The sequence below is a fragment of the Mugil cephalus genome, chromosome 1 (genome assembly GCF_022458985.1).
Source record: "Mugil cephalus isolate CIBA_MC_2020 chromosome 1, CIBA_Mcephalus_1.1, whole genome shotgun sequence".
NCBI lineage: Eukaryota > Metazoa > Chordata > Actinopteri > Mugiliformes > Mugilidae > Mugil > Mugil cephalus.
Genome location: NC_061770.1, coordinates 220785 through 245774, shown reverse-complemented (window position 1 = coordinate 245774; position 24990 = coordinate 220785). Strand labels below are relative to the sequence as shown.

The window sequence follows — 24990 nt, the reverse complement described above, 5'->3', positions numbered from 1 at the left end:
CTTAGTATTTGGTCAAGGACACTATCATAGTGTGCCCTTATCTGGGTATTGAGTGCTCACTGTGTGGTTCATGGACAATCTGCTCTTACCTACTGAGTGACAGTTGTAAGCTCACTGCTAGGCAATTGTTGGCATCTGATCACTAACTAACAGTGTAACTAATGTAGGAGATGTAAAGGCATAACTGAAAGATGAGGCCATTGGAAATGTACGTATTTTACTCAGGCATACACTAGTAGTGGACCACACATTACATGATATTAGATTGCCAGATCAGTGGGCAGTTTGAAGTTTGAATTCAGCTTACTTTAGCTTCAAAAAAGGTCTTAGCTCCTTTAACCCCCTCAGTGGAGACATCAATTTCAGAGAGGCGAGCAAGCACACCAAGGCCACTGTCCTCTGCCAGTTCTCCTGCAGCCGCCTTTCTGAAGATCAGCAAGAACTGTGGAGAACAGAAAATAAGGTCAGTCATGCATATAGAGAATTGAACAGCACATCCTGTGATTAAATCTAATAAGATGTTCTTGTTGTACCTCTCTGAAGCTAAGTTTGTTGTCCAAGTCCTCATCCACCTCCTTTATCATGTTCTTCAAGCCGATGTGTGTCTGTGGAGCTCCAAGCTTCTCCATCATTAGCTTCAGCTCCATTAGGTCGATATAGTTGTCTTTCCCAGCATCATACCTAGAATGGAGCAGATCAACATTTGGTTTGGTTTGTCACAGCATGTCCTTTAACATGTGATCGATACTGTTAGTTTTGTTTATGCAGATTTAGTTGTCTCTGAGATACCAGGTTTCTGTGGTGGCAGAAATGCATGCTTTACTTTGCAATACTTTTTGAATTTCAGGACTGGAAAAGTGCAAATAATATGTATGAAAAAGGGCTCTATAGATTAACCACTGTAACAAAGACAAACTTTCAGAAAAATAAGAACAGATAAAGTTAAAAGCAAAAATTCAATGTTATTTTTAGTAGTCAACTAAACTAAATAAAATTAAATAAAACTAAAATAAAATCGAAAACCTAATTGGCATATGGGTGAACTGATAAATATTCCAACTGCACATTTATTCTTTTGCCTTTTCTTGATTAACAATCAGCATAGATCAGCATATGGTTGCAGGTCTCTGTGCCAGCCTCATCAGAGTTACAGACTCTAAGGCTACATGTAAAGTAAAAACATTTCCGCCCTCTGTGTAGTCAATAAATAACATTAAAACAAAATCAAGAACCCGGGCAGACATGTGAGCTCCACACCTAAGTGCGGAGCATCCAACCGCGCAGGCCAAAGGGGCTGAAGGGATCAAGGGACATCATACACAAATACACAGGTAACTTTATATTATTACAGTTACAGATACATGCACACACAGGTGGTCCATTTTCCCCGTACGACCTGTCGTTCCCGAGATATAAGCAGTTTTTTGGAAGACAGAACCTAGGGTACAGTATTTGTACCTGTCCTTTGGTCAGAGAGCAGACAGCAGCAGTTGGCCCCTGTAGCCATGGCAACAGAACCCACACAAACAGAGGAGCCAAACATGGTATGGCAAAAGATTATGACCCCCTCAGACATTAATAGCAATGGAAAAGGATGGCAGATCTGACAATGGCAGCATTACATGAAGGGGGTGGGGGATGGGGCCTCAGCAACATAGCAGCTATGTATCTGGTTGCAGCGACACGCAGGGGTTTCTTGTGTACAAACAATACTAGGTGTGCGCGCAACCAGGGGGCAAAAGCTGGTATCAATGGCGTATTGTTTTTAAGTTCTCCCTAACACAATTGCAATAAAATGTCATTTCATGAATTCCACTCAACAACCTGGTAAAGGTTGTGACGGTTGTTTTGGATCAAGAGCAGGGTCGTAATGTTAGTGAATGCTAACAAAGTTGGCCCAACATATACAATTATCTAATTGAGAAACCTAGCATGTACACTAAGGACAGTTTGTGTGCATACAAATTTTTGGAAGCGTATAATTATGTGCAAAACTTCAAATGTTATGACACAAGTTCAGGGTTTTGTGCTATGAGGGCAGGTGTCCTGCCCATCCAGAGATGGAGTAAAGGCAAAACCTTATGATACCTGGGTGTACATGCACAGAGATCTAGGGTACCTCCAACCCACCATCTGCACATGCATTGCAGGGTAAGTCTCACACAGCAGATATTGTGAGCCTACAATTTTACTTAATTTTTTTCTAAAAGATCTATCCATTGGACCAGTCTCGCTTCTTGTTTGTTGTAGACGGGGAACCCCCCCGAATATTGATGGGTATTTCACACACTGAAATTACGTAATAATACACCAGTAATTTCACATTTTCTTCTCCAGGGATAAATTCAACGCAATATTTACATATCAAGTATTTTAATAAAACCATAGCCTAAATGTTATTTTAAAAGTATTCCCTCTCATGTAATGAGATGTGTAGCCTTACATCTGTACATTTCCTCCTTCACTCAGCAATTACAGTGGAAGATCTTCAGGCATTCAAAAATATTTGTCCAGACACTGCTTTATTCACATCCATCCTAAACAAATAAGAAATGTCCCGCTTTCTGCCCCTGGCTGCGTGCGCATATGTGCAATGACGTTGCACAGAAACCCATCTATGGCAACATAATACTGACTAATCCAAACCGCCAAAATTATGAAAATCTCAGACATTAACAGCAATGGAGAAGGAGGGCAGATCTGACATTAGCAGCATCACATCAGGGGGGTGGGGGATGAGGCCTCATCAACACAGCAGCTGTCTATCTGATTGTTGTGGTAACATAATGCTGAACCATTCAAACCCCACAACATTATGCAAATCTCAGACACTAACAGCAATGGAGAAGTAGGGCAGATGTCCATTTTGGATAATTTTAAATAAAAAAAATAACAGCTGTCTGCTTTGCTGCACCTCCTACAATAACATCTGGTAAGTGAATTTGGAGAATTATTTATATGGTTGGTGTCAAGGCCCAACATAGCTAGTCTGCTGGCTGAAGTTAACTATCTAACTTGCCAGCGAATAAATCAGCCTTAGGCTAACTTTCCAGCGAGGCTCAGGTTTGTTAGCCAAGCTAACTGGAGGCTAACAATCAAACTAATTAATGATACTTTTAAATAGTGTGTCAGTTTGGGAAATATTAATCCACCGCGTAAATTAGGAAACATTAATGTCTCATTCACGTTACTTGGTCCATATGATCAGTTTTAGGGTAACAACGACAGACTTGGTTTGGTATGATATAAAGTGTTGGGCTGTGTTCAGTTATATTAATATATATTTATGTTATATGTGACTCTGTGAATGTTGACTATGTTTTATTGCACTGAAATGAAATCAAGAAATTATTAAAGTGAAAAAATTAATAAAAAGAAAAATGACAAACACTAACAAACACTAGTAAACTCTGTATATTTTAACATATGAAATATAAACTGAAATGCAATCAAGATATCAAAATGTCATAAAAACTTAGAGTTCTGCAGCTTACATTAAAAATATAAAAATACAACATCAACTTAAATAGACTTAAATATGCAATAAAAAAAGAAAATAAATAGCTTAAGAATATAAAACATGGTAGATCTATCTATCCAATTCAATCAATAAAATTGTTAATATGAATTTAAATTTATTTTAAATCTTCTCAATAAACGCCTGCACGTCGCTGCTCCTGCAGCTTGAGCACTTATTAGCTCTTCTCTCTCCTCTCTCCCCTAAGTCTCTTAAAATAATGGGAACTGCGTGTGTGCATTTGTTTTCATGTGGATTGACTAGAATCACTCTGGCGGAGAACTCTCAGCCGGAGTGATTCTATGAATCCCCCACCCCCACATCGACACACATACACACACACACAGTCCCCTGGTGCCACCTGCAGGCTAGTTGCGTCATTGGCCGAAGATTCACAAAGAGTCACGAGTCAGAAAATGCACACGCGGGCCATGCGCTCGCAGTTGAGCTCTGTTCAACTGAACTAAGAGCGAATCAGTTCATAAAGTTACTTTGATACAGTTCGTTCATTCAAAAGATTTGTTCGTTCGAAAAGGTCCCTAACCCTGTCCCTAACCCTAACTCTTTTTTAAAAAAAGGGTCCTATGTTCCCCAGTCACATACAAAGCAGGGAACATAGGACCCGAGGGACATAGGGATGATCCTGCATGACAGCATGATGGCTACCAAGTATGCAATGACAGTGATGGACAAGTTTTTGAAAAGGAAAAATGCTAACTCCAAACTGGGCCCTGGACAAAATTCAGACCCAGATGTAGCTACAGCGAGAGTTATCATTCATTTGGATTTACTTTCACCGGGGATACAACGACACCGACTGCGTTGTGCTTGGTGTGTATTGAAAAGCAATGCAACAGTGCTATGGTACCAAGCAAGCTAAAACGCCATCTGCAAATGAAACACACTTCGCTTCAAAACAAGAATGCAGACTATTTTGTTCGCCTGAATACACGGAGGAATGGAAAACTTTTATGAGAAAAACAGAGAGCCCTTAAAGCTAGTAGCAACTCTTCATATTTCTCAGTGTGGAACAATGACAGCTTTTACAAATATTATTGCTTCTGTCAGAATTTACACTATATTTCTGTATTCCTGCTAACAGAATGCTTTTGGACAGAATTAAGAGTTTTCATGTTAAGGCTGTATTTTTGACATTTTAAGTGCACTTTTTATTTGAAAGAAGAAGGATGATGATAAAATAATTTTGTGTTTATTTGATCCCTATTCAAGACACTTTGATGAGAATGACCATATTGTTAATTAAATTGCACTTTTTATTTGAAAGAAAAAATACAACAGACGATAAAGTACTTTTTTCTTTGTGTTTATTTGATTCATATTCAAGACACTTTGATAAGAATGACTATATTGTTAATATAAAGTACTATGCAGAGTATCAACATTTTTGGTTGGCGGTGTGCCTTGTGATTTTTATGAAAAAAGAAAAAAAATGTACCTTGGCTCCAAAAAGGTTGAAAAACACTGGTCTAGATGTTAAAACAAGGTTATATGTAAAAAGTTGAAGTTAGACAGTAGTGTAAATTAAGATCGAGGAACCAAAATGTGAATATTGCTAAATCTGTAAATTATTATGATTAACAGTTCATTTGTATGCATTAGTATAGTATTTGCTTGCAACAGAATTTAGTGAAATGTGACCTAACTAGTAACAGAACTATAAGACTTTTTCTTTTCTTTTTTTTTTAAAATTAATCTTGGTGTTTACATCCCTCCCTCAGTGACAAGGAACCACCATGTTGCTATGCAACTGGCCAAACAACCACATCACCTTGGACACTGCTTTGGACACTACTTTTTGTATATTTGATTTTTTTGACTACACCGTTTATTTTATTTTACTAGATAAGATTATATTTAACTAAAATAAAATAAGTATTATTTAATTTTATCTTTCTTATGGTTTTTATGCTTTTTTACTTTTATGTGCAATGAAGCTACGGTGACAAAGTAAAATCCCTCGTGGATCATTAGTCTGTCTAAGTCTAAGTCTAAATGGTATCAAACCGGGAGTGAGGCCAGTGTTAGCTGGCTGCTAGCACTTAAGATAGTGATTGGCCTAGCTTGGTAGCCTAAGCTAATCCGCTAGCGGAGAGTTGGGTGGGTGGGTTTCAACATTCAAGCTACCTTAGCTCCACACACATTTGGATTACCCAGAGTAAAGAACAACCAACATGGTTACTGCAGGCCCCGCCCACTTCGGGCTTCATTTTCGAAGTTCAGAATCCAATGGGTAACGATAGGTTTGTCCATAGTATATACAGTCTATTTCTACAAAATAAAGATGCAGATTTTAATCTAATCCAAGAGACCCATTCTTCTGAGGTACATGTTTCACACTGGAGAAGTCAATGGGGAAGAAATGTGCGGTTTTCTCATGGCAGCAATTGCTCAGCAGGGGTTATCATACTCCAGGGAAAATTTGGTGGGAAATTTATAATATATGATAAAGATGGCAGACGGATCATTCTGTTGGCAGATATCTCTCGTTATTTTGTCCAACAGTAAACTTCACAATAATATAATTTTCTCAACAATAAAAAATAACTATACTGGGAATTAATGAAATATTAAACAAGAAAGTTAGCCAAACAATTGAGCAGAAGGATCAGCAGCTACAATAAAGAAAAAGAACTACAACTTGTCACCCAAATTATTTCATTATCAGAGTAAATTGATGTTGCCCTTGATGAAGTACAAGAATTGGCTTACTTGCAGACTGACTTGGATAACATTTCTGAGGGAAAAGCTAGAGGGGCCTTCATCAGATCCAGAAGGAAATGGTTTGAACAGGGAGACAAAATGCACCAAATATTTCTTCAATCTATAAAAAGGGAATCCCGAAATATTTTCCTTGAGCAAACTAAAAATTTTAAAAAATATATTTTTTTAAATTAATACTGCATGTGAAGATGGAAAGCTAATTTCACAATATGTATCGAGCTTTACGTGCAGCTGTATCTGGCTGATCCTTGAACAAAGACAAATGGCATTATTCCTCCAAACCATATAATCAGATATTAGAAGAACAGATGAAGATTTCCAATTAATATGTGACCAGAAAATTACTATAACAGAGATGCAAAAATGTACTGATGCCCTCAAGGAAGAGGGCATCTCTGGGGAATGATGGGTTAATAGGGGAATTTTATAAATGCTTTAAACAATCAATTGCACCATTTTTAGTTGGACTGTTTAAAGAGGTTTTAGAGAAAAAGGAGCTGCCCCACATTTTGAGACAGGAATTGATAAAACCAGTTCCAAAATCTAAAAGACAAGTTAAGCATTAAAAATAGAGACCAATTAGCCTATTGAATAATGCTGCAAAGCTTTTTGCTCTCATCTTTGCTAAAAGATTAAAAATAGGATTAGCTGATATGATTGATGTTGAACAATCTGGGTTTACACCAGGATGGAACATTGTAAATAATATTCCATTGATATTAGATATGATAGATTAGAATGGATTTATACCAGATGAAAGTCTTATTCCATTTGTTGATTTTTACAAAGCATTTGAGACAGTCACCAGTTTTATATTTAAAGTTATTTAGTGCTTTGGATTTGGAAAAAGGTTTCTGAGGGCAGTTCAAACACTTTATAAAGGAAGTAATAGCACAATTATGGTAGCACATGGCAACACCCAGATTTAATATTAATTGCGGAATCAGACAAGCATACCCACTAAGTTTTTTTTTTGTTTTTGCTGGTTCAGGATATAAGGATAGAGAATTCAAATTGGCTCAATTAGTGGATGACACAACAATTTTTTATGTCTAATCAAAACAAACTGGACAGTTTTCTGAGGTTTCTGGATTTACAATGATTCTTAATAAATCTGTGCTGTTTCCCCTTAAACAATGTAATCTGGTGGAATTGAGTGATATTCCCATTAACCAAACTGTGACATACCTGGGTGTAATGCTTGACAAAAATGAAAACAGGTGCTCAGAGATAAACTTTGAACCAATAATTCAACCAACAGAAAGAAAATTTAATATTTGTTTAATAAGGGATCTATCCTTGTATGGTCACACACTGTCATCTAAAGCTGAAGGTATATCAAGATCTGTATATTTGTCTCAACCACTAGAAATGCCTGCAGCAGTTTCTAAGAAGGTAGATCCAATTTTACTTAACTTTATCTGGAGGAACAAATGCAATTACCTAAAAACAATTATTCTGTGTAACGCCAAGAGAGATGGTGGCTTGGATGTGCTGTGCTAACCCTTGATACAATAAATTCCTCTTTTAAGATTAACTGGTTAATTAACTTATGCAAACAGAAGAACACCTTCTGGAACTCTTTTGCCACACATATATTAAATTCATTATTTGGAATACAGTTTATGATGAAATGTAAATACAAAGTTGAAAAACTTCCTCTCAAACTTTAAAATTTTCACAAACAAGCTTTGCTGGCCTGGAAACTGATCTACAAGCATAACGCCTCACCAACCAGCTATTATTTTTGGAATAATGAAGAAATCCTTTACAAAATTAAATTGTTGTTTTACAAGGGTTGAATGGCGCATGGAATTTTATTAGTTAACCAACTTATCAATGAACAAGATCTTTTACTTTCCTATGAAGAATTTTTGTTAAAATTTCAGTCGCCAATTCTACCAAAGTATGCTGAGATTTTGGATGGCCTACCACAAGTTGTGTTGCAGCTTCTCAAAGGGACCAAAAGAAATACTGCTGATGCAGTATTTTTGTTGGTGAAGTATACATTACAAAAAAATCCTGCTCTAAAAGGTATTTGGGAAGCTGCTTATGATTCTGCCTGGAGGTCAAATGTACTGGACTGCAAGATTTGGAGAGATTAACTGGCATAAAGCGTGGCTAGTTGGGGATAAGTTCTGTCTTAATGACAATGTGGAAGAAGTTTCATTTAAAATTTTACATCACATCTACCCTGCAAAGAAAACACTGGATATTGAAAATGTATGTGATTTTTGTGGACTTCAAGATGAAATTCTTTCTCATGTATTTTATCTTTGTACCTGTAGTGACTTGTTCTTAAAAAATAACAAAACGAATCTAAGCCACCTGAGAGGACTGCTGCACTGGTTCTCGTAGTTGACGCGTCGTCTTCCGGATCCAATGAATGAATTAACACCTGAGCGTCGTATGCAGTCACCAACATTTATTGCCAATCTTGCGCACTTAACCAATAATGACCTCGACTGAATTTTACACACTTTTACTTTATAACTTGAATGCAAACTCAAAACAAAGGCTCACATGACTGCCACAATGCAATAACCAAACAACAATACCGGTGGTGGCGACAATGACGGCGGTCAAAAACTGTGTGCTTCCCCCAGTCAGCAGCACACCTGCAGAGTAATTACCGGTTGTATTTAACACTATCCGGCCAAAGTGCAGAGCGCCACCTACTGTAGATTTCAGGTAGTACCCACTGAACACAAATGCCTACATATATGACAAACGGCTCTAACAGTACCTTCAGTAGAACTTTTTGGGAAGACATCCAACATTTTGTGCAAGAGACAACTGGGAGAATGAGCAGTTTCCAGGAAAAAGACATTTTTATTTATTTCTATGATTAAGACAAAGTTTCGGGATTTTTCTGTCTTAAATTTGGAGAAGTATCTCATCCATAAAAACAAATGGGCCAAATCTAAGCCAAACACTGTACTCTTTCGACAAGAACTGCACTGATATGCTGTCACAATCAAGGATATTAGAAATAAAAATGCCACAAAATCATACTCCACTATGGAGAAGGGATTTGTAAGGCCTCAGGCTGTCTTTTTCTGTCTAGTTTGTTCTGTTTTTACCCTTGTGTTGCTTGTACCTCTGCACCCCATGTCTGTATGGGTTATGTCTGTATTGTATTGTATTGTATGTGTTTCGCACAGTACATAATAAAAAATAAACAAATAAATAAATAAATAAAAATATCCTATTATAATTTACACATTATTAAAACGTGATGATTTTATGAACAAATATATGATGTTCATGAAATAAAAAATAAAATTAAGTTTAAAGAAAAACTTTAATAATTTTGCGATGAAACTTGTGTCTCACTAACAGCCATTAACAGTGGCACCACTTTCAATGGATTATAGGATATCGATACTAAAATTTTCAGTATCGCCCATCCCTAGATACTGGCGTGCAGTCATAAAGTGCTGGGGTCTAAACTGCTCTTCTTCAGAAGGGGCCTCAAAAATGTTTGAAGGGAGCAAATCACCATGTATAGCAGCTGTTCCCCAAAGAATCCATAAAATGTCTTAGAAAACAGTGCATATCACACACTTTGCAACCAAAATCCACATGATGAAAACTGTACACGTCTGATTGGTTCTGTACCCTCTTAAATGGTAAATGGTCTTGCTCTTATATAGTGCTTTTCTACCTACCCAAAGGTACTCAAAGCGCTTTTACAGCCAGAGACACATCCACCCATTTGCTCACACAAGCACACACACATTTACACACCAGTGCCAGTTGCTCAAGGACACTTCGGCATATGGCACACTCGGGGGGTCGAACCCCCCATAACCCTTCGGTTCATGGACAATCCGCTCTACCTACTGAGCCATAGCCGCCCCCAATGGCTTTGCAAAGTATTGCAATTGCCTGAAGAGGCATGGACATGAAAGGAATTTGAAGAATGTGTGCTGGAACATTTCACAGAAATGTTGTGGGCATGCAGAAACAAAACCTCAGTTTGAGAAAAAAAAAATCCTCCACAGAAAACTGTTAAAAAAAAAAAAAAAAAACATCTGAATAGAGTTTCAGGAATTAACATATAACCAAATGTTGAGCTGTGTGACATGTCTAACATTAATCGCAAAAATAATGCAAGATATGAGATATGATATGGTCAATTAGCCAAATCCAAACTAAATGTTTATTGCATTAACTGTGTTCGGTATAGGGGGCGGCTATGGCTCATGGGGGCTTCTGTGAGCGAATGGGTGGATGTGTCTCTGACTGTAAAAGTGCTTTGAGTACCTTTGAGTAGGTAGAAAAGCGCTATATAAGAGCAAGACCATTTACCATTTGTTACACAGGAAAACACGCCCTAAAAATGTTTTCTGCAGTTTTCCTTCACACTTTGCTGGAAATTCTTTAACACCACATTTTTGTATAAACAACAGATACACACACACTCAGTCCTGTTTCCATCACTTTGGGAGACACAAAGTACACTACCATTTATTTCTACTAACCAACCGTAACCCCTACCTCACTGTGAATTATTTTCACACAGTGCAGATCAAAACTAACGAATTATTGTATACGTTGACTTAATTTGAAAAAAGACAATAATATCATTATTGTTTAAAGTATTTGTACTAGTATTTGTAAAGATACAAGTGCAATACAAGCAATTTAATAACTAATTAAAATCAAATCATATGTTCAGGAAAATATCACCACTCAATCCTCCATTAAATGTAACACATTTTGAATAGAATAAGGAGTATTTATCATGAAGAGAAAAAGTTAAGAGAGGCAAATAGACAAAAGTAATCTATGCATTTAGTTACTTCACAGTTATTAGGGACACATTTTGTAGGGTGCAGTTATTGTGCTGTTGAACATAGTTGTAGCATACCAAGACAGGTATCAGTTATTTGGCCCACAAACACTGAAATGATTAGGACAGAGAAAACAATATAACCAACTGTCATGACATGATAGAGTTCACTGACAAGATAGATCCTCCAAAATGCCACATCGAGTTCATACAGTTGACTCAAAATTGCATTTTAGAATAGTTACCAAAACTAATAGTTAATAAACTAAAAAACGCTTCATGAGGGTTAAAGTTCAAGTAGACTGTACGGTTATACTGCATTAGTTTTAGCTATGTTTATCTAAAACCTGAGGACTTGTATAATGTAGTGTATGGTAATAAATGTTAAGTGATTTTGAACCATTTCTCCCAAAAAGTAGACACACATAAATGTTTCAGCCAAGGCCTATATCCACAGTCGGATTTGGGCATGGAAGACCTGGGCAGCCCTCTAGGGCTGCATATTGTCAGGATAGTTTAAATATCTGTTACATTTGTGTGGTTGGTTTTCTATCAACCTAATTGCTCACTATAATTAACCCCCTAAAACCATGACAACCCAACTTCGACTAGGAGGCAGAGTTGCAATTAACACAGTTCTCTGCTTCTCCAGGACTGTCTCACACCCAAAACTCTCAACAAACAACAACATAGGGTTGTTGTTACTCATAGGAACATTATACAAATTAATTGGTGCAACAGAAGAATAAGAAAATTAAATTTGGTCTTTTAAACACCAGACCTCTCTTGTTACATCTTTTAGTGAATGATTCAATAACTGATCATCAGATTGATCTATGTATGTAATTGGACTGAAACATGGCTGCAGGATGAAAATGGCAGTTTAAATGAGTCTATGCCATCCTGCCATAATAATTATAAAATTCCTCGAAGCACAGGTAGAGGAGTGGCACCAATTTTCAACTATTATTTATCTATTAATCATAGACCTAAGCAAAGCTTGAATTCATTTTAAAGTCTTACTCTTAGGACGTATTCACACCATGAAAGTCCGATAGTTCACTTGCTTTGGTTCAGACCTTTTTTTAAAAATACTTGTTTCGGTTTGTATTCAAATTGCATTTGTTGACAAGAGGACCAACATTGTAAACAGACCCATGTGTGTCCCGTCAAAAATTATTGGTGGGACCTTTGGCAAAGTTTTTTCACTTTAAGTGCGTCGGAGTCCAGGTAAAGCCTGCCTTGTAGATTCTCTCGGTTTTTTTGTTCCTGGTATACCAGTTAGCAAACGTGCATTTTTGTGTTTTTCTTGTTTTTGCGGACGTAACTGTCGCTTATTTTTCCTTTGGACACCTGCAGCGAATAGATTAGGTTAAGTTTGTTTAACTGTATGGCATTGGTGGCCGTGAAGTTAAACAAACTTAATATAATTTAAACATTAGTTTTTTAGTTAGATTTGGAATTATTCTGAATTTACATAATTTAAAAAAGGACATTATTTCTGTTAATTAAATGCAGGACACCCTACACATGTCGGGCTTTTGTGTGTTGTATTGGTGGTTTCAAAGGCGTAAGATATTAATTACATTAAAAGGTACTGTTGTCCTGAAAAGGACCCCTTGTGTTGTGAATTGTTACAAATGGAAGCCCGTTTAATCCAAAAAGGCACTCACATGTTGCATTTGGTTCGGAAAAGGTTCGGATTGCATTCACAGGACAAACAAAGCGGACCAGGGTTCGTTACAGACTCCCGTGCGGACCAAATAAGTGAACCGAGTCCCAGCTGCAGAGGTGGTCTCGGGTCACTTGTTTGGTCTGCACCAGAGTCCGCTGATTTGTTATTTACAACTACCCCAAAGGTCCACACCAGAGAAAAGGTCAGTTTCAAGCGGACTAAATGAGCCTGGTGCGAATATGCCCTTAATCTTGTTCATCCAGATTGTAAAGCACAAAAACACAATTCTTTTTGTTTCGGAATTGCTCTTTACTTTACTTTTATGTGATTTAGCGCTTAGAATAGATAGTCATCATAGTAAGTGACTTTAACATCCATGATGACATTGTCTGTGACAGCCTTAGCTCTTTAATTACATCATTATTAGATTCAATTGATTCATTATTTGAATTATCTACATTTAACAGGAAGCTACAATTCGGTTTAAATTTTACCTTGGAGAAGATAGTGTATTTTTGTTTTTTGTCTTGTAGAACCATCAGTACTCATCATTGGCACTCATCCAGTTCTGTTACCAGTCCAACATTTCTGATGGAAAGAAAATAAAACTAAGAAATGAATGCAACCTTGTTTCCTGCATGGTCTGTGTGGCTGTGGTTAGAACCTTAAATCCAGTACAAATTGGTTCTTGAAGCTGGATACTGAGCCACACACCACACAGTGACAATGGACAGTCTACAATCAGATAATATAAGGCCTAGTAATGAGCCCCCTGCACCAGTGGCGGTTCTAGATTAAAATTACCATGGGTGCCAAGGTGTGGCCAGTGTTTTTTCAGGGGGGCACATATATGGACAAAACAAGCCAATATTTAAGCGTTTAAAATGTTTAGTTTATTTAAAACCAAAACAAAATACATTAAGTATTAATACAATAAGACAAACATTCTTTGTCTCAATAAACATAAAATACAATGTGCTCAATAAACCTTGAAACCATGTTTGTCTTTTTGTAAAATAAGATTTCTGTTTTTGCATAAAATAACATGGGGTAACTTATTTGCGCAATGACACTTTTTTATCTAAGCATTTAGCTACATGCAGTTCTTTTTCACAGCATGAGACTTACATGTAAAATCACACTATCTTTATCTAAATCACACTCATCATCTCACTATTTCTTTATGTACAGTAAGGAGGAAAAATAGAAATAAAAAAGGACATAATGTCCTTCTTACTCCGTTTCATGATGATAGCCTACTAAAAAAAAAAATGGAGAGGATTGTAGCATATAATCTCATAAGTTTTTCAATAAACAAGTAGGCTACATGCTGTTGGTTATTTCACCCATTTCCCGAGCATGACATCATGTTTAGTGACTTCACTAGCTTTCTGTTAATTAAATGCAGGACACAACTAAACAAGACCAAGACCGAGCCATGAGTAAGCGCAATAAAAACAGATTTTATCATTGTAGTCAACAACAGTAAAACATGAATATGTGACGTTATTTGATCACTGACTTTATGAAATTGAATAATTTTCCAATCTTGGCCTCTTTGCAGTAGTCCATGCAGGGCTGTTGGTTGTTCGATTTCACATCCAAAGTTCCAAATTTGCGCTGCCGGTCTTTCAGAAGCGGGTAAGGCTGTGCGTGTAGCACTCCAAAGAGTCCGTGTAGAACGCTTCATCGCGTTAGTTCTGATCTTCGAGCCACAGCATGTCGCCGTAAGAAATTAATAAATCTATTATCTGTTCAGCACAGGGGCCACAACAGGGGCCAGGAGCGATTTTACAGGGGCACTGGCCCCTGTATAAAACCGACAATGCCCTGCACCTGAGCCCACTAAACGTCAAGCTCCCTCCACTGATCCACTGTCCAGATGGATCCCAAGGCGAAACAGACACAACCCGGCTTTATGTGGAAGTCACCCCACAAATGTCTCAAACATCACCTAAGCTATCTATACCCACTTATCAAACAAAGTCTAGCCTTCCACCTAAACCCCCATTATCTACCTCTCACAAAGAGGACCAAATCTCTTTGCCATCAGTACCTTGAAATGTCATCTCAAAGCCACCTCTTTGTGACCCGGGGACAAGACCTAAAAGGAAAATACATCCCGCATGATTTCTATGGTATTTCTATGTCACAGCAAAGGCTGTACACAGTCCCGTGGCTCCCATAGTTCTCATAGTAAGATGACTCATATTAAAACAACCTTTAGTCTCCTTACTAGATCTCACAATAGCAGGTGTTCTGGCAGCAGCCACATGACTTGCTCGAATGACCTTCAAGTCAGCATACTTGAAATAAAGAGGCAGAGAGATGAGCTGGAGAAGCTTCGAAGACAAAGGCAAGAGGAAGAGGAACTGCATGAACAATGGAAACTTATTGATAAGAAAGTCAAAGCTTCTCAACAGTGGCAGGAAGAGGCACACAATGCAAAGAGAAAGAATTGTCATACAGGTTGAGATTAATAGACAAATTCACCAGAAAGAACGAGTGACCCTGGTAAAGCTGCCTGGTAAAGCTGCCGCTCTCCTTCCCTCCCTGCCACATCTTCCTTTTATGATCAGCCTCCAATCAGAATATTCACTCCTGCCCCCTTAAGAATCATACATGCTGACAATCAAACTCTTCACAAGGCAAGGTTTGGGGAACCCTGGAAAGGGTGTTCCCCAAACCTTGCCTATGTTGCAACCAATCCTGTCCAGGCTCCTAATTTGCACTCTGTAGCGGCTACTCAAACAGCTTGATTGTTCAAAGACTCTATTCAATCTTGCACATTGCCCCCATTAGCTATTGCTCAAGCTGCAATCCTGTCCATTCCCAGAGTTTCTGCCCAGTCTTCCAGTCACCATGCCTCTGTCAGTGTATCACAACCCTCTCTTACGATCCAGCATACAATTGCACCTTCAGTTACTGGCCAAGCTCCTGACAGCCCACTTTGACTGGTACACTACCACCAGTGCAAGTTACGTCATCCCAGCAGCCACAATCTCTCCATTCACAACCCCCCCCCCCCCCCCCCCCCCCCAATAGTATGGATCTGTTAATAGCTTCTGCATATGGAATACCAAGACCTTCACTCCCTGTCTTCGAGAGTGGTTAGGAGTTCATCTTACTGAACAGTATAAATATCAGATCCTCTTGGATCATTTGCAACACCCAGGTGTATCTGTAAGTGATGTAGAGGATTTCTCCCTTTCCATCCATACTTTGGTGGGAATGCTGCTGTCCCTACAGGGTCCAAATGACTATGAAAGTGAAACTATGAAAGTTGTCAACATATGTCTCCACAATGGGAAGAAGACTTTAAAAACACATGCAGTCCTTGATGATGGTGCCAACAGGTCCATTCTACTTTGGGGTCACAGCTGAGACCATTTCACTACGTACAGTAAGACAAGATATAGTGCAATTCAATGGAGCATGTATCTCTTGAAATTTCCAATATCACCCAGTCAAAACAAAAGCATGTTATCCGTGGTGCATTCTATGCAGACATTATTGGCCCGTCAGAGCACACACAGCTACAAGAGCAGTATCACCGTGTCAGAGTTGTTCCATTACAACCCGTGGATCATGCATGCCCATACTCACTGGTTCAGACTATGCACATCTTATTACAGCTATAGAGCCAATTCTCATGGGGCTGTGGTGGCCCATTGGCTACACATACCAGACCAGGATGGGCTCTGCAGGCACCGGCCACTTAAGTCCAAACTCATCATCACACTCCATCTTTCATTTGGAATGTAGAAAGACTATGGCAAATTGACACCTTGCCCTATGTTAATGAGAAGACAGCTAGACGTCACAGATAAAATATTAAACAAATCCTGGAGTGGTATTTAGCTCAGCCAGTTGAGCGCCCACTCCATGTCTTGAGGCTGTAGTCCTCTGTGTTGAGAATGTAGTTCTCCCTGCAGGCAGCCCCGGTTTGAATCCAGCACTGGGCGCCCTTTCCTGCGTGTCTTTAACCCATTCTCTGCCTCCATTTCCTGTCTACCTCTCAACTTGACTTTCTATAAAAAAGCTAAAATGCCAAAAAGAAAAATAATAATAATAAAAAATATTAAACAAATCCTAAAACAGCCATTAAAAATGTAAAATTGATTGGCTCCATAAAAATACGTAAGACAATTTTAGTATTGGGTCATTTTGGTACCAGAGATCCAATAATAAAGGCTGTGCTTTTTAATAGAAGACACATTTTTTCTGTTGCAGTGCTTCTTTCCATATAAAGCCAGTACATTTGAAAGTTATTCAGAGACAAAAATGTCTAAAACAAGGAACCTAACCTGGGAAATACAACTGAAGATACAGATTCTCAGCCAGGATGGGTACAGTTGACACCAGATTGCCAGGAAGTGCAGATGTAGTCCTTCAGCAGTTGAACCTGCAGAAATACAGACAAACCAATATCTTGGACGACAAACCAAGATCTGGGCGTCCAAGGGTTTCTTCAGCAAGAAATTACCGCATCCTGGTCTGTATGTGCAGGGGAAATTGCCTAATGACATCACAGGAGCTCCAACAGCAGTGGTCAAACCAAACTGTTGTCCAGTGTTCCACCGACTTATAGATCATGGCTTAAAGTCCTACAAGGCTGTCAAGAAGTCCCTGATCAATGAGAGACAGAGGTTAGCCCAGCGTTGTTGGGCGACAAGAACTGGACAGTCAGGAATTGGAAGAAAATTCTGTGGTCAGATGAGTCCAGTTTCCAACTGCATCTTCCTCCTGCTAATGTGAGGGTACACAGAAGAAGGCCAAGCGAAGCATTATCTCCAGCATGTACCTACTGTCAAAAAATTGTGGCGGCAGTATCATTGTTTGGGGATGCATGACTGCTACTGGTGTTGATCATCTCACTGTCTGTGATGGCACATTGAACTCTTGCCAAATATAACACAGTATCTAGGTCTTAGAATGGTCAGCTCAATCCCCAGACATGACCCCCACTAAAAATCTGTGTTGGACAATCAAAAGGTCTGTTTTAAAACACAAACCAAAGAATTTAGAAGAATTAAAAATAGTAACCTAAGAAGAATAAGACAATGCTAATGCTAATGGCAGGAGTACTGCATATTTTTACTTTTTTTAACAATACAGTTACAACACTTTATGAATAATATTAGTAAAGAAAATTAATATTAATCTTATTAGGTGCTACCATTTTATTCAGCTTCACTCACTGCTTTCCACTTGTTCACTGTCCTTGTTCACTGCATGAAGGTGTCTCCAAAGCAAGGCAAGAAGCCATTTCACATAGCCACATTGCAGTTGTGGGATTGTCTATACTTTTGCCAGAAACAAGGTTTGCCAGAATCTTTTCAGAGCTGACCGATAGTTCCTCCCAGTCACAGCCCTCCAGGTCACAATGTTTTTGCCCATGTGAGCGTTGAAGTCCACAGTCAGGGTGCAGTCCAGCATTGATCCTAGGGACCCCAAAAAGGGTGGGTACTCTGAACTGCTGTTTGGTGCATAACCACAAAAAATAGTCAGGACCTATTCCCCAGACCAAAGATGCAGGGAAGCAACCACCTGGGAGAACCTCAACATGCAGGCAGAGAGTCTAGGGGCGAACAAAAAGCCCATCGCAGCCCTCCACCTCTCACACAGCGAACCCCTCTCAAGGACTTGGATTCCAGAGCTGATGTGTCAAGGTGAGGCCGACTGTATCTAGTCAAGACCCCCTCCTTGGTCTGCTGCCTGATCCACAGAGCACCGGACCTTTCATGCTGCTCCTGTGAGTGGTGGGTCCACATGGACAAGACCCCATGCATCAAGTTCAGGCTGGGCCGGCCAGACCCCATGGGCGAAGGCCCGGCCATCAGCTGCTCGCCATGTGCCCCAGCCCCAGCTCCAGCCCCTGGAATAGCTCCAGGGTGGGGCCCTGGTAAACCGCCCATTTCAGGGTATTCTGAACCTTTCTTTGTCTGATTCAGCATAGGGGGCAAAACACCCCAGAAAGCATAGCCCCTGGGATCCACCACGGTGAGGTGACGGTTCAAGGAGGAGAGAACCACTTATCCTCACTAGGGTCGTGGAGGTTGCAGGATCCTATCCCAGTTGTCATTGGGTGAGAGGCGGGGTACAACCTGGACAGATCACCAAACCACTGCAGGGCTAACACAGAGACAAACAATTTAGAATCACAAATCAAGCTAACAATCATGTCTTTGGAAGATGGGAGGAAACTGGAGTACCCGGAGAAGTATAAACAAAATAAATAATAATGAAAAACATTCACTGATTGAGCCTTGATCTGAGAAAGCACAGACACAGTCACTGACAAATGGCGCCCCCTGAACTTGATTTTTGCTGGCAGCTATAATTTACGATCATGTATTATTTATGCATATTGTTTAGTTAAATTTATTTGGACTTATGTTTTTACTTGGGTATCTGTGTTTACACACAGGCCTGGCAGGATGTCATTTTATATTTAATGTAAATAGTAGAAAGATTTAAATAGAAATAGAAAACAACGCTTAAAAGTCTTATTTAAATGGCATTAAGACAGCAACTGGAAGGTCTTCTTCAGGTGGCATGGAAGGAAAGAGTGTTCAATTATTATTGTGTCCTATATTTATTGTAGCAACAGTAAACGAAAAAAAAAAATGCTCTTTTAAACTAAATGAAATGCAGTCCCCCTCCTTCCCTAATTTACCCTCGTCTCCTGCCGGCTCTTAAGTTGGTTACTGTTGCGCCCCCTATATACAAATCATAGTCAAACACAGACCTCTTCTTCAGTGCTTATTCATTATTAGTGTGTGCAGTTTTGACCAATTAGGCTTCTCATCCTTGTTACGTATATGTATTGGGGGCAGAGGTATTTGCATCTAAGTTTTGCAGAAATAGTGACAGAGAGACAGGGGTGAAAGCATTTCCTTCCATCTGTGCAGAAATGACTGAGGTAAAAATGATGATAATGCAACACTTTTATCACAATATGAGCCATTTCTACATTATGAGCTGTTATTACATTATGAGTGGCACCAGTTAGGCTCATAATGTAATAAAATATTACATTATTACATTATGTGCAAAGTCATTAAAGTACGTTATGTGCTCATGATTTTATTACATTATGAACTTTTATTACATTTAAGTTATTACATTATGAGTCGTTTTTACGTTATAATCCATTATTACATTATGAGTTGCTATAGTTGATCATTAAGTCTAAAATCCTCTTCCATACATACAAGACCCCTAAAGTCCCATCTCCATCATATCATAAAGACATCATTGTATCATACCATCAGATCACTTTGATCTCAAAGTGCACACTTACCTGTGGTTCCTAGAATTTCAAAAAATAGAATGAGAGGTAGAGCCTTCAGCTATCAGGCCCATCTCCAGTGGAACCATCTATAGTTTGGGTTCGGTAAGCAGACACCCCCCTCTACCTTTAAGGTCAGGCTTAAGAATTTCCTTTTTGATGAAGCTTATAGTTAGGGGAAGCATCTCTTAGTTATGCTGCTATAGGCCTAGGTAGCCAGGGAACGATGTGCTGAGCACATGTCCTGTACTCTCCTCTCTCTTGGACCAAGTGCCTACTTTAATTTCTCTGGCACCGAGCTCCTGTCCTGTGATTTGTTCTCCATTAAACTGATTCTTACCTTTCTGACATGATGCACAGAACTCAGTAAAAATTTGAACATGAACAACTCCCTCCAAAGACCCACCCGCTTTCCCCTGCCTGACCTTTGACACTCCCCTCCACCCTTGACACATTCCCAACAACTAGACTGAAATCTTTGAATCCAGCAATAAAGAAACAACACAAAATGCACTTCTTTCAGACTCTTAACAATGCTAAAATCATCTGGGACTCACATTCTAAGACAAAAGGCCTACTACTGGTCCATATTAACATTCGTAGTATATTAGGGAACACCAACCAAATTGAACACTTATTGATTGATTCCAACGTTGATACCACATCTGAAAGCTGGTTAACTTCTTCACCACCAACAGCTGTCAACAGTATCTCAGGATACAAGGTGTTTAGGAGAGATAGGGGAGTAGGGCAAGGGGGTGGAATATTGGTTTATGTGAAGAACTGCTTCTGAAGCAACTAACAGTTAATCACAACCTTACTCAAATCATTCAGGGTCCAACAAGAATAACCAAGACATCTAAAACAACACTGATTTAATATTCACAAATAAACCAGATAGGATCAGTAATACTTTTCATTTTTTGTCTGGGATCTCTGACCATAATTTCATTCTATGCTCAAGAAAACTTAATTGGAAACGTCCTACTAGCCCCATTAGAGTTAGCAGCTACCACACAATACCTAAAAGTGAACAACAAAATCTGAAGTATGCTTTACAAGTGATGACTGGTCCAATTTATTAATGAATACCGGAGTTGAGGAGAGTTGCAGCACTTTTTTAAATGTGTTATGGAAGTTCTGGATCGCTTCACAACAAAAGTGGAGCATAAAAAGGCACTACCTTGGGTGAAAGATGATTTACACAAGTTGATGAGAGAAAGAGATAATGCACTGAAAAAAGCTCTAAACTCAGGACTTACCTATGACCACCAGACATTTACAGCACTTAGAAACAAAGTAACAATACTAATTTGTAAATTTAAAGCAGATTTCTTCATTGAAATGATAGATGGGGCAAATGGCAATGGAAAATTGATATGGGAATAACTAAATAAGCAGCAGGAAGAATCGAAGACACAACACCCAATGACATGCAGCTCCAGGTGAATGGCATTCTTATAAACGACCTGGATGTCATTGTTGGCAGTTTCAACAATTTTTTTTCAGTTGAGGAGTTGACAATGAATTTTAAATGTCCAGACACTCCACATAACCCTCTAGAGGACAGAAAGCCAGTCTTTAGCTCAAGGGAAATAAATGTTCCTGAGGTCCTAAAAATCATTTAATCTCTGAAAAGCATGAAGGCTAGAGATGTTTTTGGTCATGACTGTAACCTTGTAAAACATCATAGAGAGGTCTTCGCACACCCATTGCACACTTGATAAATCTGTCCATAGATCTGGGCAGAGTACCATCAACATGGTGACAAAACCCAATTAAGAGAATGATTGCCCATTGAGTATTTTAAGTTTAAGTTAAGTTTAAATATCTTGGAACCTATCATTTAAAGCACATGTTAAAAAAAATCACAAACGCCATTAAATTCAATCTATCACAGTTCTATCATTAGACCTTTTCTCACCTCCAAGTCGATATGCATACCATGAAATTTTCACACATAAATTACTGTTTTACAACCTGGAAATACGTAAATGAAAGCACAGTAAAACTGATCAAGTCTCTCTTCAAGAAGGCGGTTTAAATCTTAGACAGGGAACCTCTTCACTTTGATTATTGTAATGTCCTAAAAAAAAGTGTAATATTCTTGATCTAGACAGCTATCAAATCTTTATAGATGCCTGTCTCATCTTCAAAGTTTTAAATGCTCTTGCTCCCTACCGCTGAATGAATTCATCCAGAGAAAAAACATTGAAGGACAAAGGCCGAGAGCCCTAACTACAGATTACTGCAAAGTACCGAGGCGTAAAACTAAATTTTCCCAAACAGTCTTATCTGTAAGAGGTACACATAACTGGGACAAGTTACCACCACACATCCGGAACAACGACAACTACTTGTTCTTTTTTAAAAAAAAATCTCAAACACTGGTTAAAAATTAATCAGACATGCACTCACATAGCCTAAATTGTTTTCTTAATCTGATGTATGCTCTCTGTATTCTTGGACCATGTCTGTTCCGAGACTGTCTGTCTGTGTCCTTTTGGTGTGTGTTGACATTGTCTGTCTGTTTCTGGTTCTGTAATTGTCTTTTGTATGAATGTTGTTTTAAAGTCTTCTTTGTCTGTGTTGTGTAGCTGCCTCGGGACTACGGCTGCAAATACGCATCTTTGCTAAGACCGGCGCATTTACACTGATGACTAATGCATCAGTATTGATTAATGTGCATTGTCCCAATTCAATTAACTAATAATAATAATAACAATAATAATAATAATAATAATAATAATAATAATAATGTGGTGGGATAATGAAGATAGAGGTGGAGCAACGACATGAGTGAAATGGATTAATGGAGTCAGATTCACAGGCACCGGTAAGTGAAAACAGTATTTAAATGAAATTCAATTATTTTAATTCAATTCAATTCATCAGAAATATATGAGAATTGAATTTTGAGTTTCAACATCTGATATATTTCTTTTACATTTTAGTGTCTCATACCCTTGTCAAGATTGTCCCCAGCAAGTTTATTATTTTATTAGTCGCACCAAGCGTCTTGTATTTGATAACACCATCAGATTCTATAGGTAGTCACATGTACACTGTATTGCCAAAAGTATTCGCTCATCCATCCAAATAACTGAATTCAGATGTTCTAACTGCAGACTGCTTCTACAAATATTTGTGATAATGCACAGAGGTCAGTCTGTAGGTCAGTCACTTACAGACTTCATGTGGCCTTCAGATTAGCTCAGAACAGTATGTAGAGAGCTTCACGGAATGGTTTTCCATGGCTGAGCAGCTGCATCCAAGGCATACATCACCAAGTGCAATGCAAAGAGTCAGATTCTGTGGTACAAAGCACGCCACCACTGGATTCTGCAGTGAAGACATGTTCTCTGAAGTGACAAATCACACTTCTCCACTTGGCAATCTGATTGAATCTGATGAATCTTGGTCTGGCAGTTGCCAGAAAAATGATAGTTGTCTGACTGCACTGGATTATTGTGTGGGGCTGTTTTTCAGGAGCTGGGCTTGACCCCTTAGATTGTGTGAAAGGCACTCTGAATCCTTCTGTATACCAATAAATGTTTGACAACTCCATGACCCCAACTTTGTGGGAACAGTTTGGGGATGACCCCTTCCTGTTCCAATATGACTGCGCACCAATGCACAAAGCAAGGTCCATAAAGACATGCCACACCATATGTGCTAAAATTATTGAAAATTTGGCGTGTCACACAGGGGTTTTGCGGGTATATGTGCCACGCACAGCCTCTGTGAGGCGCATATCCCATGTACAGTCACGCGTGACGTACATGATCGGCACCGTCAGTATCCGGCACAGCCTCATATGGCGCAACATGTGCTCCATTTACTAACACTTAATTTTATTTACTGAGAGACGGTTATTTGATTTCCTTACACCTGACATAAATAATATCCCTGCCCTGTCATCACTTAAACCACACATATTATGTCAACACCTGAAATACGTTTACTTCTTAAATGCATCTTCATAAGTGCCATTACTTCCAAAAGCACAAATACTTAATACTTAAATTAATATTTAAATGTTGTGTTATTCTGTATTATTCGGTGTAATTACAGTAAAATTATTCAACAGTCTAACAGTTACTTCCTGGACTCGCATGCAATTAAAAAGAGGAACCCCTGGTTAATCATATAAAAACAATCATGTATGATTGTACATTACTAACACACACTCACGTTTTGAACATCACCTCCATGTCTTTTATCTGCTTTCGGGAGAACTCCTTAAACTCGGTGTATGGGTTGAAGACCTTCATAATGGGCTGCCCGTGCTGACCCTGCCCTTCGTTCAACTCTCCTCGCCGCACCAGTTTTGCGCCCAGCTCCGAGTCTGCGTTGGCCGTGCTCGGTTTCACTTCCGACCCATTATGCTGTTCGGGGACGTCAACGGCAATAGGATCCTCGGCTCCTTCTTCTATCTGCAGGCGACGACTAAGCTTGGACGAGAGCTCATCTGTGGCCATTTTCAATCTGCAGAGCTAATAACAGCGTCAGCTCAAAGATAACATACAAACAGTCGTAAGGTGGTTAGTCCCCTTTCAACGTTATATGCAGGATATATGGGGACTTTTCGGGAACCCCAAATGTACTTACCTATCTAACGTTTTATTTTAATTTCCGGGTCTCAAGCGCCAAACTGAAGTACATCTAACGTTATACCAGGATGTTGCATAGTGGGTGTTAGCTACGTTGCACTGAGTTGTCACGCAGACGCCACGCCTTTTAAAGCGACAGGCCGGTGAGTGGGTAGCCTTTTTGACTTTAGTGTTTCATGAACCGTCGCTAGATGACGTTGCAGCCTCAAAAATGTCAATGTGAGCAAAACAATAACTTCTCACTACGATAGAAACCTAAGCGGACTATTTGGAATCAGTGTTCTCAGTTGGCTGTAAACAACATTAAAGTAAGAGATGACATTAACACCAACACCAACCTATGTTTCAGAC

The 24990-nt window shown here is 39.0% G+C and overlaps 1 protein-coding gene across 2 annotated transcripts in view; it reads right to left on the bottom strand.

Moving 5' to 3' along the window:
- The window catches only part of efhd2 (EF-hand domain family, member D2), a 30793-nt gene extending 6012 nt beyond the window's left edge, over positions 1-24781 (bottom strand). The window contains exons 1-4 of one of the 2 annotated variants that reach the window (XM_047579396.1): positions 24638-24781; positions 24221-24522; positions 534-681; positions 308-442 (exon numbers count right to left, since the gene is read on the bottom strand). In XM_047579396.1, the coding sequence (XP_047435352.1) occupies positions 308-442; positions 534-681; positions 24221-24507 (570 nt within the window). In that variant the 5' untranslated portion in view covers positions 24508-24522; positions 24638-24781. The remainder of the gene's footprint in view (positions 1-307; positions 443-533; positions 682-24220; positions 24523-24637) is intronic. The other variant, XM_047579407.1, reaches the window with a different exon arrangement.
- Positions 24782-24990: the final 209 nt, after the last annotated feature.